At 51.4% G+C, this 19,847-nt stretch overlaps 1 protein-coding gene across 8 annotated transcripts in view; it reads right to left on the bottom strand.

The window, feature by feature from the left end:
* Positions 1-5,654: 5,654 nt before the first annotated feature.
* Positions 5,655-19,847, bottom strand: part of Rptor (regulatory associated protein of MTOR, complex 1) — a 296,687-nt gene continuing 282,494 nt past the window's right edge. For 6 of the 8 annotated variants that reach the window (XM_006534363.3, XM_006534361.4, XM_006534362.1 and 3 more), the window contains 9 exons: positions 18,095-18,209; positions 16,580-16,704; positions 14,028-14,132; positions 12,588-12,694; positions 10,863-10,990; positions 10,241-10,327; positions 9,227-9,343; positions 8,697-8,826; positions 5,833-7,832 (listed from right to left, as the gene is read on the bottom strand). In XM_006534363.3, coding sequence (XP_006534426.1) covers positions 7,764-7,832; positions 8,697-8,826; positions 9,227-9,343; positions 10,241-10,327; positions 10,863-10,990; positions 12,588-12,694; positions 14,028-14,132; positions 16,580-16,704; positions 18,095-18,209 — 983 coding nt within the window. In that variant the 3' untranslated portion in view covers positions 5,833-7,763. Of the gene's footprint in view, positions 7,833-8,696; positions 8,827-9,226; positions 9,344-10,240; positions 10,328-10,862; positions 10,991-12,587; positions 12,695-14,027; positions 14,133-16,579; positions 16,705-18,094; positions 18,210-19,847 lie in introns of all 8 variants that reach the window. The other 2 variants (NM_028898.3, NM_001306081.1) reach the window with 1 other exon arrangement.

The raw sequence follows: 19,847 nt of genomic DNA, 5'->3' as shown, positions 1-19,847 counted from the left end.
CTCTCCCTCCCTCTCACATCTTTGAAGGATTGAGAACAGGAGCCCCTTTCTTCTGGGATGTTATGTTAATGTGGGTAGTGGCAATCCCTACTGCAACCACACAGTGGTGCTGTAGGACAGGCAGCTGATGAACTGCTGTGTAACCTCCATGCTGAGGCTCCTGTCACAGATGTGCCTAGATATGGGCAGTTTATTCATTCGCCCCTCACTCTTATGCTCAGCAGATGGCTGGCTTGTTTATTAGCTCATTCTCTCCCCACTCAGGCATTATCCACTGGTAGCTCACTCACTGGTTCATTTAGTACCTACCATCCATGGTCCTGCTCTGGCTTGTGGGGTGGTGATGGGGGGCACGGGCAAGGTGATGAGCAGTAAGGTAGGGGGATTCTGGGGATAGTTGTTAGGGAAGGGGGTGACATCTGACCCTAGAAGCCTGATCATCAGATACGACAGAGCAGGACAGTGTGGAGTGGGGCAGGGGACAGGCTATCATGGACCAGTAAGACAGGTGACAGGCTTAGGGGTGGACAGAGGAGGAGGTCAGACCTGACGAGGGCTTTGGTAGCTATGAGGGGGTCACACAGCCTTTGGTAAACCAGATGCTGTTTAGGAGAAAATCTTGGCTGATAACACAGGGTCTGTAGTCCAGCTCATACTAACTGCATCTCATAAGGACAATGTATGATATAGAGTCACACCTGTAAACCCAGAACTCAAAAAGATAAGGCAAGAGGATTAAGAGTTTGAGGTTAGACAGGGCTACCCTGTCTCAAATACCAAAACTAAAGCCAAAGCAAAGACTCAACCAAGCTCAATCCAGCTCCTCTGAGACTGATAAAGAGTAGAGGGCCAGTGGGGTGACGTGGCTCCGGTGTTTAAGGACATTTGCTGCCAAGCCTCATGACCTGAGTTCAAACCCTGGATCCCACAAGGTCCTCTGGCCTCCATGGCATGTGCATGCCCACACATGTGCAGGCATGCATACGCTCTAAACAAATAACATTAATAAAAAATAAAGAATAAGCATGTTTCTGACAATTCTGGATATTAGGAAGTCCAAGGTCCAGGCTTTAGCAGGTCCAGTGCTCGATGCCAGCCTAGGCTCTGCCTCTTAAGACAATGCCTTGCACACTTTGTCCTTATGTGGTGGAAAGAGGTAGTGAAGGGGGCTAACCACATTGTTCCTCTCACCCCAAGTTTTGTTTATTCATTCATTCACACATGGTCATGTAGGTAGTTTCTGCCTTATGAACAACATCCTATAAACATCCTCCAAGGTTTCCATGTGGTCACATGCTTTTGTTTCTCTGGGACTTATATTTAGCCCTGAAATTGCAGGGTTGTACCATAACTCCGTGCTAATCTTTTTTTTTTAAGATTTATTTATTATTATATCTAAGTACACTGTAGCTGTCTTCAGATGCACCAGAAGAAGGTATCAAATCTCATTATGGATGGTTGTGAGCCACCATGTGGTTGCTGGGAACTGAACTCAGGACCTCTGGAAGAACAGTCGGTGCTCTTAACCACTGAGCCATCTCTCTAGCCCCCCGTGCTGATCTTCTTGAAGAGATACCAAGCCACTTTCAGTATCGCCCACTCCTTCTCAAGCCCCCTACATAGTGCACAAGTGCTACAATCCCTTCATGTCCTGGTGGACACGTGCTACTTTCCACCTTCAGATTAAAGCCGAGTTGGCAGGTATGAGATGGTACCTCCCAGAAACTTGGTTGTATTATCTAGTGATGTCTTCCATGTGCTGCCTACTCATTTGCTGTTTTCTTTGGAGAGATGTCTAATCAAGTCCTTGACTGATCTCTTTTAAAGATCTTGGTTTATTAGGTCTTTATGGTGCCCCAGGCTGACCTTCAGATATACAGACCAAGCTAGTCTTGTGTCCACAGTCGTCCTGCATTGGCTACCTGAAGCCTGGAATTAGAGGCATTTATATACTGTGTGGGTTCTTTTCACTTTTTTACACCGTTGTTTAGACAGCGTTTCATATTATAGGCCATGCTGGCCTGCAGATAATAGCAGACCTCATTCTCTACTCTGTGGCCATGAGCCACCACATCAGCTTGGAGAGTCTTCTTCACCCACTGAGTAGTCTTGTTACAAATCTGTAAGCGGCCTCTTACTGTGCATTTCCTATTCTAGTCCACTGACCTGTAACTCTGACCCTTATTCCAGTGGCTACTCTAACCAAATGCGGTTAAGTTCTGAATTAAGAAATTAGAATCTTCTGGGGCTGGAGAGATGGCTCAGTGGTTAAGAGCACTGACTGCTCTTCCAGAGGTCATGAGTTCAATCCCAGCAACCACATGGTGGCTCACAACCATCTGTAATAGAATCTGATGCCCTCTTCTGGTGTGTCAGAAAACAGCTACAGTGTACTCATATAAATGTAATAAGCAAGTCTTTAAAAAAAAAAAAAAAGAAAGAAATTAGAATCTTCTAATCCCTCCTTTCTGTTCTGGCTGTTTTGGGACCTTTGGCAGTTCTGCAACATGAGGGTTGGTTTTCTATTTTTAAAACTTTTTAAAATAGTCGTTTTTGACTACTTGTGTCAGTATATGCACATGAAGGGAAGTGGAGCTACAGGCAGTCACTAGTTGACTGACATGGTCACTGGGATTGAAGATCAAGGGCAGAGTGTTTCTAATGCTGCACCCTCTCCAGCCCTGAGGGTTGGGGTTTCTACTGTAATTTCCACCATTTGAATGTGTGCATGTGCCAGTGGATGTGGGTATGGGTGTTAGACAGTGGAAGTCAGAGGGCAACTCTGAGTGTAGTCTTCAGCATCCCCCTTGAAACAGTGTTTCCAACTCACTGGCCGGTGAATTTCTGGGGTTTTCCTGTCTCTGCCTTCCATCTCATCATAGGAATTCTGGGATTACCAATATGTGCAACTGTGTCCAACTTTTGCTCTTACCCACTGAGCCATCTCCCTAGCCAACATTAGATCTTGTGATCCATGAACATGGGAGACCTCTCCATCTCCTCGGGTCCTCAGGTGTTTCCGCTCCCTCCCCCCCCCCCCCCCCAGGGTTTCTCTGTGTAACCCTGGCTGTCCTGGAACTCACTCTGTAGACCAGGCTGGCCTGGAACTCAGAAATCCGCCTGCCTCTGCCTCCCAAGTGCTGGGATTAAAGGCATGTGACGCCATGCCCGGCTCCTCAGGTTTCTTGAATGTGTTGTAGTTTTGTACGTCTCCAATCTCCTTTTTTATTTCTAGACATTATTCTTTTGCTGCTGCTTTAAGGGAAACTGGCATCTTAGTCTCCTTTTCAAGTTGCTCTTTGTTGGTGTGTCATCCTCCCCCAAATCTACTTTGTTAAAATAGCAAAACAAATAAAAATAAGTCCCTATGTGTGTCCTGGCCACTGGATGGTTACTGTCTCTGTAGAACCGGCCTGGAGAGGAGATATCATTATCCCTTTGACAGGCCATGGGGTGGTTCCTGAAGACGGCTGGGTTTCATAGAAAAAGCATCATTGGGCCCTTTGGCCAGAGGGAAGCTGAGCTCAGAGCCCAAAGCTGGGGGTAGGAGGCTGTCCTAACCTCTAGACACCTTCTCCCTTGGCAGGTCACACCACCGTATAGTATAAGCTCTGGGTCTTCCTGACCTGTATCCAGCCTTTTAGACCCTTCCCCTGGCAGTGCATGTAAGCTCTCTGGGACACCTTCTCTCCCGGAAGGATGGGGCTGCTAACCCACAGCCTGTACTCACATGGCCTTTGCTCCACTTACACAACACCCACACCACAAAGTGGGCTCTGGAGAGGAGTGGCTGGGTTGGCTTCAAGTCATCTGTGTTTGTCTCATCCCCACTGTGATACAGGTGGCCCGGAGCAGCCACTTTCCTAGGCTGAGCAGTCGCCCCCACCTGGATGAGGTCCTGACTGCAGCTGGTGCTCCCTTTATGTGCTCCCCATTTGCAAAGGGGTGGAGCACAGCCTGCAGGGGAAACTCTAACCCTTGGAGAAAGGCAGGGACATGGTGGCTCTCTGGGCCACACGTCTCCATGCCCCTGCCCCCAACAAGGAGTTAAAGTCCTCAATGCTATGCAGGGAGTCCTAGGTCCTTAGGTCAGAGGCTGAAGACCTTGCTTCCATGCCAGAAACCCTGAGCCTGCCTCCTGAGGTTGAGATCATTGGGTAAAGGCGTCTTCATAACTGCCTCTCAGCTGGGGATGTCCAACACCACTGGAGAAGGACTGTAAAGTCAGGAGATGCTCTGTTGCCTCCTGAAGACTCGCCAGTTCTGTCTGCTTATGGGGTATGGATAGTCTCCCTAGCTACATCTGAGGGGTACTTGACCACCAGTGATGCTGACCCCCAGGTGATACTGATCTCTTGGGCCTAGCAGGTGCATATGACATGGCAGTACCAAAGGGCTGCCATGGTGGCTTCAGAGACCCCTGGAGGATAGGTTCGTGGAGCCTTGGTCTATTCCCAATGTGCTGTACAGCCCTGCCATGTGATGGGTGGGAGGAGTGGGCTTGGGTAGAGAGCAGACTCTTTCCTGTCACCCTTGAATGGCCTATCTTCATGGTTGGGGTAACATGGACAACTGGTCAGGAGAGATTTCAGGCTCATGGGAGAGGGTGGGTACTGTGTGTAGGGCCTGTGGTGTCATGCCAGGACATGGGTGACTTATGGAAGTCGTCTTTCTCCTAGCCAAGGAAGCACAGACCTGGCTCCAGTTGGAGCTGTGGCCCACAGGATGCTGTTGGCTGTTATTAAGTTCTGCAGAGACGTCTGAAGCTCAAGCACCTGTAGTTAGTATCCCACCTCTATGAGACAGGGACAGCAGCAGGGCTGGGAGGGCTTCAAGGGCAGTGCTAGAAACATTAGTACACCAGGGTTAGGCCAGTGACCACTGACTAACACTGACTGGGTAGGCAGTCTTAGGAGTGTCAGAACCTGGTGTGTCTAGACTGCTTCTTCCTGAAGTCTCCCTGTGCCTGTGTACTGCCATGCCCGTGGTCTTTGTCCTATTGTCTTCCACTGGACTACTGTCGTCTATAACCTCACTTTGCCCTGTGTAAAGATCTGTTTCCACTACAGTTATGCTGAGGTACTGGGGGGAAGGGAGAGGTCAGAGTTCCAGTGTATGGGTTGGAGAGACAGCTCAGCCCTTCAGACCCTCCTCCTTTCCTTATGTGCTCTTGGCCTCTTGAAGTCACCTCCTTGCCCACACTCTTGACCCTGACACCTGAGGTATCCTTCCACTTAATGGGAACATGTGCGTTCTAATCAGACTACTGACCAGATCAGGACAACCCAAGAGGCCCAATTCCTCTGGCCAAGTAAGGTCTGCTGAGGAGACCCGGGATGGGGATGGAGACATTCGCAGTGGGTAGTGGAGGCCCAGCCTGGTACAGTGACCAGTATGAGACTGGCTGAGGGAGCCCTGACACACACCCAGAGATAGTTTGCTGTCTGCCCCTCACAGGACCACAAAGCTGGGACCTGTCTCTCCAGGACTGGCTGCACACCTCCGCCCATCCCTTGCAGGAGCACTTGGTTTTGCTGAGAAGCAACAATACTAACAGGGAAACGGACAGCCGCGTGAAGCTGGTCTGTGTAGATGTGGGGAAACCTTACTAATGACAAGCCCAGGGTCAGCACAGGAATCCCAGTCACGATGCCTCAAGATCTCCATGGCAACCAGCATGTCTTCACTTCCACCCAGGCCTGGAGGGGTAGATAGAGTAGCCTTGTCTCTGGCCAAGACTGTCTCACCCCAGGGACCCGGGGACTGCAGAAGCCACAAGGGCACAGCCCTTTGGGCCACCCCACCCCACCATTCTCATCTGGCAAGGGCAGCGACATCTCACGGCTTTATTCTTTATTAACACTCTGTTGCTGTCACTGCTCTGGACGCCACTGCAGTTCCGTGTCCTGTCAGTCCTTTCAACTCTCATTTTGGTAAAATAAATAGAGAAATGCGCTCTAGGTCAGCGCTCTCTCGAGCTTTGCTTAGCTTCATGATTGAATTTCCGCATCAGACTTGTGAGGCCCAGCCTGTGGGCAAGATGCAAACACTGGTTCCACCAGGGCAGGGAAGCAGCCCAGCCCATCAGGCGGCCCTGTGCGGCCAAAACTGAGTCACCAGTTGGACAAGGACTGAGCTGACGCACACTCAGCCCCTGAAGCTCTCTGCAGAACTGAGCAGGGGTAAGTCAGGTGGCTCTAGGGCCTTCCTGTCGCCACACTGCTCTATGGCCCAACCAAGGGGCTGGCTTCCTTGAGCCCCACCCGGTTGGGAGAATGCATTTCCAGGGGCCGTGCCAGGGTCTCCTGTTCTGCTTGCCCAGGACAGCTCAGCCTGTAGGATCCTCTCACAGGGAAGATGCTCTTGGCTAAAACAGGTCCACTGAACACAGCACAGGGACCCAGCCTCTGCCACAGATGTCCCAACCCGTGTCCCTGGGCTCCTGTTGGCACTTGTCCTCTGAAAGATCCTGATTCCCAGGGAAAACGGAAAATGCTTTTCAAAACATCATTGTGTTGTGTCCTGTTTGTGTGCAACTGCTCTGCAATGCTGGGTCCATCCAGGGCTGCAGTGCCTAAGGTCCTCACTTGCCTGTGCACACAGACACATGTCGGACACACGGGGACAGTGCTGACATCTAGGGCTACAGTGTCCATGGTCCTCTCTTGCCTGTGCACGCAGACACGTGTCAGGCACACCAGGACACTGTGGAACTCGTGCTCAGCACATACTGCATCATGTAACCTCAGTTCCACCATCAACAGAGCTGATGCTGCCCTCCAGCCTCTGAGTTCAGTGAAGTGTCTGAGCCCTATGCATGGTGAGGCCAGCATGTGCGTGCATGTGGCCGGCCACAGTGCCCATATATGTGCAGGAGGGGAAACTATGGGCCTGCATGAATGCACACCTAAGTGTACATGGGCAGGAAGACCAGGGCATCCATGTAATTATGGATGGGGAGGCTGCGTGCCTGCATGCGTGTGTACCTGTGTGTGGCACAAGCAGGAGACAGGCCTGTGGCCACTGTTACTGCCCTATGGGAGAGAAGCACTTCAGAATATGCCTGATAGATGGAGGCAGCCGCTAACTACAGATCTGCCTCATCTGCCCTGAACCAGACCCTCTCCTGCAGCTAGCTCACTTGAGGGCGCCCGCCAGGCTGGACCTCAGAGGTCTAGCTTTCCTCATAGCACCATGACATACACAATGTGCTGGACTGCCTCGGTGCTCCAGGAGGGCCAGGCTCAGACTTCCATACCTTGTAGCAGGAGAGGCCTTCCCTCTCTTCTACCCTCTCTCTTCCCCCAATTGCTCTTATCCATTTCCCAGGACTGGCAGCACACTCTGAGAGGACAGTGGGGCTGGGCCATGGCCCTTAGGAGCCCCAGCACGGCTATTCTACAGGGCGCTGTCTGCTCTGTAACTAATGCTTTGATCACATGGAAAAATCAAATGTGTCCCTTTGTAAAACCTCAGAAGAAAACAGGGCAGGAAAGGACCATGCTGCACTGAGGAGGTCCTTGGTGCCTGGGTGCTGGTTCTTGATGGGAAGCCAGGCCAACCCCTCCCCTGCTCTGGACCTGTACGCTGTTATAGTGAAGACAGAAGGAAGGATGTGCAAGCCCCTCCTCAGCTGGCCACGGCCAAGTCAGGAGCCGGGGTTTGCAGGTGGGTGGGTAGGTGGGCACTGCATCCGAGCAGTGCAGGCTGGCTCACTATGTACAGCAGAGGTGGCTGCGGCCTGGCAGTGGTCCTAGGTGCCGCTATCTGACACGCTTCTCCACCGAATACACGGAAATGTAGTAGTCATTGCTTCCTACGGCCAGATGAGGCTGTGTGGAGAGACAGAGAGCACGTGAGCAGGGCCTGTGATGCGGCAGGCGGCACCGCTGGGGTAGAGGAAGGGTGCAGGCTGCTTGTACTCTGTGCTGAGCTCTAGTGGGGGTGAGGACATACCACAGTAACACCTCTGACTGCACAGGCACAGCAATGAGGGTCGTTAACTGCCAGAGTCTAGCAGGAATAATGTATCATTCAAATTCCATTACAGGTGATTTGCATACTACCCACAATTCCCTGCAGCTTCGTTTTAGGATTGCTCCCCTGGGATGGTTCTGGGAATCTGATGCTGTGCACTTCAACAGTGATACACACAGGCGCCTCTGGAGCCCACTCTGCAAAACCCTAACCGACACAACACTCTGTAGAGTGACTACAGTTATAGACACACGTGCTCATGACACATTTCTATTGCTCCCCAAACCAGAGGACACTAGCTGTTGTGTTATCTATTTTACCTGAGCATTAAGAACTGGGCTTGGAGCCGGGCGTGGTGGCGCACGCCTTTAATCCTAGCACTTGGGAGGCAGAGGCAGGTGGATTTCTGAGTTCGAGGCCAGCCTGGTCTACAGAGTGAGTTCCAGGACAGCCAGGACTACACAGAGAAACCCTGTCTCGAAGAAAAAAAAAAAAAACAACAAAAACAAACAAACAAAAAAAAAACAACAAAAAAAAAGAACTGGGCTGGTTTCTAGGGGGCAGGGCAGTGCTTTCCTGGACACCCCAGGCCTAACAGATCTTAGTTCTTTATATCCTTAGAGTCAGGGAGGAGATCAGGCTTGCCGGGTTACTTCTCTCCTTGCTGCCCCCACCAACCCCTCTGCCCTTCCCAGAAACCCAGGAGTGAAGGTACAGACCCAGTGTGGGTGGAAAGCCAGGCAGCTGATGGCCCCGACTCGCTGGCCCATGAAGCCATCATAGTATTTGATGTTGTTGATCAGCTCTCCATTTCCGTTGTAGATGGCTGTGAACTGGTTCATGGAGCCACTGTGGCAGGGAGGGAAAGATGGTCAGGATATTAGTTTCTGTCTCCCTGTGGTGCAAGAGAAAGACAGTCCAAGGAGCAGGCTGAGAGTTATAGCAAGTGGGGACACAGGCTAGGAGGTCCATCTCTGTGTCACCCTGAGGCAGGAAGTGGCTGCGCATCTGTTACTGTCAGGAAGAACCAGGCCTGTCCCCAGAGATGCCAGGGGGCAGGTCTTTGTTCTCAAAGCTGGATAAGGCAGGGGAGACATCTTTTGTTTTTATTTCATGGTAGTACAGTTACACCCTCTAAACTGTTCTTTCAAAGGTCCTGTGGAGGACAGAGACAAAGGCTGTACACTCTGAAAGGGCCTTCTGCTTAGAAACAGGGGGCTGCATGGAGGGAGGCAGGCAGGGTACCTACCAGGCGATCAGGTTTGCCTGGGGGTGGATGTCCAGGGCTGTCAGCCCCTTCACAATCTGCATTACATTCACAGACTCGGGCATCCGAGGGTCGAAGAAGCGCACATCTCCATTGACACTGTGAGAAAGGACCAGGGTGATGCTTGCTGGTGGCAACCTTAGGGATACTATCTGGAGCCCTGAGGGGGAGGAACCTGGCTCTGAAGGATGGCATAACTGGCCATGAGAAGTTTCAATGCCCACTTGCACATGCTGGTAAGGCCAAAGCCATGTAGACTCCCAGGACCCCTCCAAGTCAGGTGGAGCACAGATCCCCACGTCGAACCACCCCACTGGTCTTGGCAGCCAGGGTTCCCATCAAGCTGCCCCTCTCAAGCCAGAAAAGGCTAGGATTGACTAAAGGGAGATAGCATGCTCACACAAAGGGGGACACAGCAGGGTCAGAGAAGAGATTACAAGAAAGGCCAGGAACAGAGTTGTCAGAGGCAGAAGATGGCTGAGGGATCCCTCGCCTGTGCTTATAGCCTTCTGCTTCAATGTCCACTCCAAGAATTATGCTTTGCTTTATGCCACAGACAAGGGGGGAAGGAAATCTCTCTGAAGAAGTGGTGGCTTTGTGACAGTGAATTATGCTTTGCTGTCTCTTTAACAGCAGATAAAGATCCACTGCTCTCAGCACAGTATTTACTGAGCAGTGGGCCCGAGTTTACGTGCACAGGCTGGCTGGCACTGAGGTGACTTGCTAGGGAGGTGCCACCCACCTGGTGCATTCTGCTTTGCTGCTCCTGTGAGGGACACGCCTATCTGTGCATCTCCTCCTTCAGCCCAGCCTACCTGCCACCTCCACCCCGACTCTTGCTCTGCCCTCTGACCTTTCAGGCCAGTCACGGAGTTACTGTCAGTTACTGCCCTGAAATGCCAACAGTCCCTAGCTATTTAAACACCAAGAACATATTTAAATGGAGGGAGAATAATGTTTTCACAGCAAATGTCTCATGCATATTTTGCTCCTTACCTCACACTCACGATGTGGCCCTCAGGGTGCTTCTGCAGGTAGGCCTTTACCACCCACGCTGTGTGCTCTCGGTAAGTCATGACCCGGCTAAGGAGGAAGGTGTGGTCAGGACTGGCCCAGCCCAGTTCCTCTCCCCAACTGCTCTGCAGGAGGGAACTGCAGGTAGGGCTAGGAGGAGTGGGCTGAACTGGAGCTGGCAGCCCTGCCCTTGGGCGGAGCCTCAAGAGGACACCCAGAAGGAGGAGGGGCTAGCGAGGCTGTCCTAGGCCACCCCCTCATTTCTCTCTCCTCTGTTTACCCAGTTAGGGTCTTGAAGCCTGGGTGCCATTTTGAGATGAGGAAGACCTGGTCCTGCCTTAGTCAGCAGTTTAGTGAGGTCACTGTTTCTGTCTGTGGGGTCAACTTGAAGCAGCCAGACAGTGAAAGGTGAAGGTTGACCCCACTGAGCCTTCTCTCTAGCCCTGGGTGCCATCTTCTTGTCTGGTATCAGAGGTCCACTGTGCACTGCCGAAGACACTTCATGCTCACTGAGCAATCTGGACTTATTACTGGCAGTGGGGTGGCCTCTGCCATCTGGAAGGAGCTTGAATAGTGCTAAGGAGAGGGGAGATGTGACAGTTACCATTCACTGAGTGCCATCCTCCTGTCGTAGACACGGATCGAGCCATCACCCAGGCCAGCCACAATGAGCGAACGGTGCGAATCACAAGACAGACTTGTCACACAGCTGTCAGCACCCGTGGGGATGTCCTAAGCCCAAAGAGAGAGCAGTGAGGAGCCTCGAGCTGGCTGCAGGGTGTTCTGTGGAGATATCCTCTTCTCTCTCAGGCTGAGAAACTGGTCTCCACCTGCAAGGCTCTCACAGGCCAGAGGAACTGGGCCAAGGGTAGTGCAGGGTTCACAGGGCGTCAATCATGCCCTGATCTGCGATCTGCGTGAGAGTCTGCCCTGAGCCTGGCCTACCAGGCAGGTGGAGCAGAGCCTGTGAGCCTGGGCCTGGGCACAGCCTGGAAGGCAACTGTGGGGATGCCTGGTGCTCAGTGCCAATTAATCTTCCCAGCAATCTCTCCCTTTCCTGAAAAGAAAGGCGAAGCACATTTTGGCAGGGAGGGAGCCTCGTTAGCTCTCTCCTCAAGCCCCTAATTAGCCAGGGAAGAGCTGAGGGAAGGCTTCTCTGCTCCCCACGGTGGCCATAAATACTGCAGAAGGGCAGGGGGTGATGAATGGCAGCAAGAAGGAATGGGAGCTGGAAATGGGCCTCAGAGGGAAAAATGCCTTCTAATCAGATGGGGTGAGCCTGAGAGGAACCCGCGGGCTGGGGAGGGCTGTGAGTCGGGGAGGTTGTGACGGAGCCCCACTCCTGCCTTTGCAGCTGACGTGATGACACCCAAGGAGGCCCTGTACCTGCAGGAGCCCCACAGGGTCCCTGGCAGCACCCTTAGGAGTAGGAACAATCAGGCTCTCTCTCCCCACAGGGACAGGGACCCTGACAGCCAGGGCTTAACTGTTTGGTGGTAGTGTGGGGCTTGAGGATACATGGAAGCTTCCAGCGGGGGCCTTGACAGCTCTCGTCACTCCTGCCCCAACCCTTCTATCCCTCTGTTCTGTGACATAGCCATGATTTGTCAGGCAGGGCAGGTTGGGGAGTGCGGAGGCCTAGTATATGTTCTGTGTGTCTTTGGGCACCAGGAAGACAGACATCCCTCAGCTATCTGTGTGCTATTCTTACAGCATCTGTGATTTCTGCCTTGGACCTGAAGGAGGTAGGTGCAATTGGACTCTGACAAGGAAGCCCAAGTATCTGAAGCAAAACCAATACAATCTATTAAAATGGAAAATTTGGAGCTGGACTGGTCTACAAGGTAAGATTATGTCTCAAAAACAATCAATCTTGAAAATAAAACATGGTTTAAGTTAGGGGCTGAATTCCAGCTCAGGGGCAGCGTGGGGAGGTGCTTAGCATACACAGGGCCCTGTCTTCTATGTGCAGCATCACAGGGTAAGAAGAGAGACGCAGATGTCAAACAGTTAACAGTTCTCATGTAAGATACTTCACCCCACTGGTATCTGATATTCCCTAATCTGCATAGAGAAAACAATATTTGGAAATAACTTGGGTTAGCATAACCTTAATTATTGCTGTAATGCAGGGTCAAAGTGCCACAATCAGTGTGTACCCAGGAATAATTAGCTTTTCACCTGGCAGCAAGATGCCCCCATGTGCCTCCCACACAGATATTGGATGGCAGCTGCTGACTCATGAGGATGGGGTCTATTAGGTGAGTTGGGAGCATGCAGTTGGGGCGTGATGAAGCGTGGGGTCTCTGTAGGGGCCTGGAGTGGTTACCTGCACCTTCGTCTCCCGGTCAGTATCCCAGATCCTGACAATGCGCACGTCCCCTGAGCTCATGAGAAGGCCAGTTTCTTGTTCCCAGTCTACCACCATCCCAGCTCCTGGGGAAACAGTGGTGTCACTATGTCAAACAATGGCTCAGGCGAGATGGGGCTGTACTGGGCATCCCCTCACTCATGTACGGCTGGGTTACTTCAACAACGCTCCGATGAGCTCTGTGCTCTCCCAGAACCTTATACACTCCACCCACCCATGACAGTGAATCACAGACAACAGGGTCTCGGAATCTCTGTCCACCAAATACATCCTCTGTAACTCTGAGACATAAAGAGCAGGTCACATTTTAGTGGCCTCTGGCCACGTCAGACCACCAAGGTCCTAGTTCTCTTAGACAAAGCGGGGGTTCTGTACAGGTCATGGCCCACCTGGATGCTCTAACACAGTGTAAGATGCTGAAGAGAGAGCATCCTGAGTACCCAGATGGAGACGAGCAGGCAAGCACAACAGAACCAAGCTCTTGGCTAGGTGCAACAGCATGTGCTATCATCCCAGCTACTGGGGCAGGAAGATGGCCAGTGGGCAACTTGGCTCAGCTCTCAGGAATTCTCAAAAGGCCATTCTGTTCACATGGGCATGTACCTCCATCAGAGCCAAGCGTCTGTAAAGCAAGCTCTGTACACAAGGCACACTTGCAGTGGCTGGCAACAAGACACTAATGCTCCATTGTCCTCTGTGGTACCTATGGGGGTACATTCGGAAGCCATGGGGCAGGAGCTGGTCTGTGTACACACACAGGCTCTCCTCATCCCTGGTGCTCAGTTATGCAGGAGGCACGTACCCAGTGTGACTGAGGGTCAGGCACGGGGCCAGTTCCCGAGCATTCCTGGGAAAGCTGACACTATGTGTAGACCCTTGGGGCTCCACTCACTCCTCACCTCAGTCGCCCTGACTTCCACAAGGAAGCCACAAGCCACTTAGGTTTCTCTCCTCATAGCTCTGGTGGTGACAGGTCCCTCCAGCCCAGACAGGTGTGAGTGTGGCAAGACTCCACTACCCACAGCAGATCACTACACAGTGGTCCTGGGAAAGAACACAGCTGGCAAAGAGGAAAGACGCCATGCCATCTTGCTCGCACTAGCCAGCAGAGCCAGCCTGCTGGCACTAGCCAGCAGAAGCCCTTTTCCAAGCCACATCTAACCACCTGCAGTGCTGCTCGTGACTTGGCCAAACTGAGAGCAAGGCAGAGCACTGGGATCCTTGACGGTTACCTATTCTTGTGGTTTCTAAGGAGATCCCTGGGTAATCGATTTTGGGACCTCAGAACTGAATAGGTGTCCTGGAGGCATCAGACTCTTCACACAGTTCTGGGAGCCTTCTTCTGAGGAGCCAAGACCCAGTTCATGCTGTCAGCAGCGTGTAGAGAGCCCAACCCACCTCGTGTTGTTGGAAGCATGTCTGAGAGCCCTTGCCACGCAGTCACCATCTCTGGATTCTTTTCCAAATCAGCAAAATTCTTCCAGACCCTGATGGCACCATCATCTAGGAAAGGAGAAAGCAATACAACCCATGGTTGCGCCCCACCCTATCTCCACAGCACAGCCGCAGTGTTCTCAATGCCTAGTCCTGCTATTCTGACATGAGCAACCAGTAAAAGGTAGCTGTAAAGGGAGACAGGGCCGCGGTAGACCCCACACTGGACTTGATGGCAGGGAAGCAGGGTGAGAGCTGGAGACCCTTCCCCATCCTTCCCGAGGGTCCAGACTCTCAGTGTTTTCCAGAGGAGAAAGCTTTGCAGCCTTCATCCTTACCCACATTGCCGCTGGTCCTCTGTGTACCCAGCTAGACCTAAGCCTGGAGAGGACAGATGCTGGGATCTCCTGACCAAAACACACGAGACCCCATCTGCCTTGCTTTCAGGGGCCCTTCCCTCGCTTTTCCCTTGAGAGGATGACCTTAGCCACTCTGATGCCTTTCCCTTCCTTCTCTTTCTTCCTCTCCTCTCCACTTGGGACTTTCAATTTGACCCTGAACTCTCTTCTAGTCTTAGCGGTGCCTTGAGGGTCCCTAACCGCACTGTGCATAGGTCATTCTTGGATAGCACTGATGCTGTGGGTTCTGAGGTGGCATTGCTAGATAGTGTCTTTTATGGCAATATGTCTTCACTTAAAAAGGAAATGGGAGGGTCTGGAGAGATGCCTCAGAGGTTAAGAGCACTGACTGCTCTTCCAGAGGTCCTGAGTTCAATTCCCAGCAACCATATGGTGGCTCACAACCATCTATAGTGGGATCAGATGTCCTCTTATGGTGTGTCTGAAAACAACTACAATGTACTCACATGAGCTAAATAAATCTTAAAAAAAAAAAAAGGAAATGTGACAAACACTAAAACAAACAAGGAGGCAAGATGGAGGGGCACGCCCATCAAGTGTCACCAGAATATGCAGACATTGAACTGAGCACGTGGGTGTAACCATCAACGCCCTGGGGAGCAGGCAGCTCCCAACAATCAGAAGCAGACACTAGGTAGTCTACAAGGACAAGTGGAGCCTCTGAAAAGCCATAAAGATCCAGATTCCAGGCAGCTTGGCAGATGCTGGTCTCCAATGCACCTAACACATGTGAGCAGTGTACTCTAGCAACAAGTGACCCTTCCAGTGACCACATATCCCACCAGGATCTTCTGTGTCTGGCCTGGCTCTGTGACCTTGGTGACTGCTGAGTGTCTGGTACACTGGTTGACCTGGATAAGCACAACTAAGGTTGTTAAGCCAGCCTCCATCACTCCCAAAGAGCATCACTCTCAGAGCATCTGCAGGAGAGCCAGCATCACTCACTGTCCTTCCCTCACTAGTGGATGTGGGTGTGGCAGCTTGCTGTGTACTGGGCTGTTGGACTTGAGAGCCACTTGGGCCACCTCTAGCTACTATATCACTTAGGGCTGGACTGTCAGGTTGTTGGATTAATTCATTGCAAGTTGTTTCCCCTTTTAAGTGTGAACGATAAGCCATGTATTCATAAATCATGCTCAAGACACCAATAGTCTCAGTGGCTTAGATGCCAAGTCCAGGCCCAGGATGAGGACGGTGGGCTCAGGATACCTCCATCAGCATCATGGTCATCTTTCTACCTGGCATCAATGGGAGGTCATCAGTGCTGGTGTGATCTTATTTTTGTAGTTTTTGTGGTGCTAGGGACACAGCATGGGGCTCTGTGATGCCAGGCAAGCAGACTATCACTAAACCATCCCGACCCAGGAATCATGTCTTAGATTGCTAGACAACAGTAGCCGGCGATGCAGCTCAGTTGGAAGAGAGCTCACTGTGCAAGCGTGAAGACCTGGGTTCAGTTCATAGCACTGTATAGCGTGGAGGTAAAGTAACATATAACTGTAATTCTAGATTCTGGAAGACAGAGACAAAGATGACCAGGAGTTCAAGGTCATCTTTAGCTATACAGTAAGCTTGAAGCTGGGCTGGGCTACAGAGACTTTGTCTTAAACAAAGGCATACAACACAAAACAACAACAAAAAATAAACCAACTGCAACCTAGGGAAAACATCTTGTTCAAAACAAGCATGATATTAAGACATTTCAGGTGAAAAATCAAAACAAGAACTCTGAGTGAGAGCCATTCCTACCTCAGAAACGTTTCTCACCCACCTTCAGAAGAAGGAAGCTGGCCTGCAAAAGATGGCTGGACCTGGTGTGGGAGCCATGGAGGAGGGGAGCTGATGACACCAGAGGTTGGGGCAGCATGGGCCCTGGAGGACATTATGACCTATAACGTCCTCCTCCCTTGCTTTCATGTGGGTCTGGAACTCCCATGGGTCCTCATGAAGGTTAGTGGAGCAGAGGCTGACATAGTATTTCCAGTCATGGAAGGGCCAGGGACGCTTGATGAGAAAATGGTCCCAGAGTCCTGACCAACGTGTTCCTGCCTTTTCCCTTACACACGTCCAGGCCTGGGCTACAACAGTGCTACTCACCTGTGGCTGTCAGCAGCAAGGAACAGTCCTGACCATTCAGGTACTCCATGGCGGTGACCCTGGTGTACCGAGGGTTGCCATTGTGGAAATAGTCCAGCTTCTCTCCTTTCTCCCAGTCCCAAAAACTTGAAGGAATAAGAGTGAACACAGAAAGACAGTCACTAGGGAAACATGACCCAGACCCCAACGGGGCACAGCTGCATGCCGTAGGTGGCTGCCATCAGAGCAGAGCAGAAACTGGCCAGTGTGAGTGAGGAGCCTTGTGTAGTGCAGGTGGGGGGGACACAGTATGGTCGCTGAGGAAGACTATGATGCAGCAGTCCACCTCTGGTACCTGAGATGACATCGAGCCCTATACCCAAGTACCCTGACAGCTCAACAGTGTGGGAGAGCCTTACAACAGAACATTACCAGGCCCTGAGAAGGAGGAAACGCTGAAGATGCTACAGTATGAGCAAACTATGAAGGAAAAGTGAAAGAAGCCAGTCACCAAAGGACAAATACCACAAGGTTCCACTCAGGAGGTCCCTTGAGGCATCGTGTTCAGAAACAAAAAGGATGGGGCTGATGGCACCCAAGGGAAGGGGCTAGTGTCCACTGGGCAGCTTTGGTAGGGAGAGGAGAACACCCTAGAGGTGGGTGTGGGTTGGTCTTCATAGGATCCATATGCACTGACAGCACATGGTTAAGATGGCCAGTTTCCTGTTACACGCAGTTTATGACTTAACAAGGCAGTGTGTAAATCATGAATACAAGAAATGGGCAGATTCCTCAGTGGACCAGGTCAGCACCCAGTACAAATTATACTCTATTCTCTCCAGATAGCACAGTGCTTAAGAGCAATGGATGCTCTTTTAGAGGACCTGGATTCTATTCCCTGCAACCACTTGGTGGTTCAAGTTACATGGCAATTATAGTCGGAGTCTGAAACTCTGACTCTAGGAGTTCTGACATCTTCACACAGACACATGCAAAACACCAATGCACATAAAGTAAAAGAGCAAAAACGCAAAACCAAACCAAACAAAACCTCCATTCTCTCTTAGGGATTCTCTGTCATCCACTTGCTTCTGCAGAACAGGCAAGGAGCAAACTGGGTTCCCAGTCTGTTCTTTTCTCTGTTCTGTTCTTTTCTGTTCTTTTCTTTTCTTTTCTTTTCTTTTCTTTTCTTTTCTTTCCTTTCCTTTTCTTTTTTCTTTTCTCTCTCTCTCTCTCTCTCTCTCTCTCTCTCTCTCTCTCTCTCTCTCTCTCTCTCTTTCTTTCTTTTTTTGGTTTTTAGAGATAGGGTTTCTCTGTATAGCCCTGGCTGCCCCTGGAACTCACTCTGTAGACCAGGCTGGCCTCAAACTCAGAAATCCGCCTGCCTCTGCCTCCCAAGTGCTGGGATTAAAGGTGTGTGCCACCACGCCCAACTCAGCCTACTCTTTACTAAGGAAGACCCGGTGAGTCCAGAATGAGGTGGACCTCAAGTGCAATGGGGAGAGAAGACAGCAGGTGAGCCAGAGCCATGCCTACCAGATGCTGTCCTTGTCGGCGACAGCTATGCATGGTGTAAAGGGATGGAATTTGACCACAGAAGGAACGCCGGGGTTCCTGTTCAGAAAGATCTGATCGTCCAGTCTGGTGATGCCTGTAAGAGAAAATTGGGACCAGGCTTTCATCTGCAGCAACACTGATACTGTCTTTAGGAGAGCTGAAGGAGGGGACAGCTGGGATCCAAGAGAAGGCTGAAAGCACACACTGACAGGAAGGGGTAGCTTTAGCCCGGTGCATCCACAGCTCTAGGGTCTATGCCTTTGTTTGGCTCCGTCTTACAACTCCTGGCAGAACTAGACACTGACATGTCTTTGATCAATACTTAGTATACTGTAAGTAGCACTATTCAGAGTAGAGGAATTTTATTGAGTCTAAAGAGAGTGCTAAGAACTTCAGGATGAAGGAGGGTGTGGCTACCACCACTCAAGACCCAGGTGGAATTCCAGGTTTTTCAGTCTGGGAAGCAGCTAGACAAAAATCACAGGGGTGAAGGTCACGGCAAGGGACAAGGTTTTTTCACTAGGCTCACACATTAGCTGATTCACATTCTCTTGGCTTTGCAAGAGTGTGGTAAGAGCCAGAAAGGATGCAGCTAAGGATGCAGAGTCCAGGCAGCTGTAGACATGGTGTGGTGGGCAGTGAAGTCCACTCAGAACACACAGCTTAAAAGCCAAAGCACCAGGGAGGAATGACAGCACCTCTACCGTGGCCCCAGATACCTTTACTTACTGAGCCATCTTCTGGCCCCTGACTCTGTACTCTGAGTACTGTGTGCCTCAGTTTGAACAGAAGAGTCAGTGTTGTCTCTGCAGCTGCCCAAGACTCCTAGCCATGTTACTATGTGGGCTAGATCCATTTTCCAAACTCGTGTCAGGAAACTAACCTACCCTGGCTGCCCTGGCCTGCAGTCCCGGGAGCCTAAGGAAACACTGTCTGGAGAGTGCAGTGAACAGGGTGCTCTGAGAGGGTCTGTGCTACATAGGGGAGCGACACGGGTGCTGGGGACAGGAGGCATGACGACAGAGTCAACAGCAAGCAGTTTCCTGCAGAGTAATGACTGTCAGGGACCTGAGAGACATAGATGGGGTTGTGCAGCAAATGCAGGCACTCAACGAGGCAGGCCTGGGCTGACGCTGCTGGCATGGCCCTCTCTCAGTGGGATAGACAGTCTGTCTTCTGAGGCTTCAGCCTTAATCTAACAAGTAATTGGTCGTTATTTTCTAAATTTCAGAGGACAGGGAGGTATGGTCAGAACTCTGACTTGTGCTACTAGGGAGAAGGCCAAAGGCTTACTACGCTGACCCTCAGCCACAGCCACCTCTGTGAGGAAAAACTACTTGGCTACTGGCTGGAGATGTGAAGTGGCCTCCGCCTGTCACTCGCATGCAGTCACAGCTGTGAGACTGCACCATGGGTGGTGGGGGAGCCTCACTCTGTACTCCTCAAGAGAGGCGATAAAGACCCTGGGCTTAAGGTAAGGTAGTCTGGCCCTCATTCCTGCTACGCTTGACATGGCCCTGTTCCCTGCATGTCCTTCAGGCCTGGGGGACACACACAATGCAAGCTGCTGGCAGAAGCTTGCTCTTGAGCCCTCACAGCAGTACACATACTGTCCTTGGCTGATCACTAACATGTCCCCATGAGACTAGAAGCAAAAACAGGCAAGGAAGCAAATGTGGCATGCTTTCAGATCTGGGAAGGGCTTGGTGAGGGTATGGCTGTCACAGTTTGG

Source organism: Mus musculus, chromosome 11 (genome assembly GCF_000001635.26).
Source record: "Mus musculus strain C57BL/6J chromosome 11, GRCm38.p6 C57BL/6J".
Taxonomy (NCBI): Eukaryota; Metazoa; Chordata; class Mammalia; order Rodentia; family Muridae; genus Mus; species Mus musculus.
Note: the sequence above shows the minus strand (reverse complement) of the source record. Positions and strands in the feature narration are given on the sequence as shown.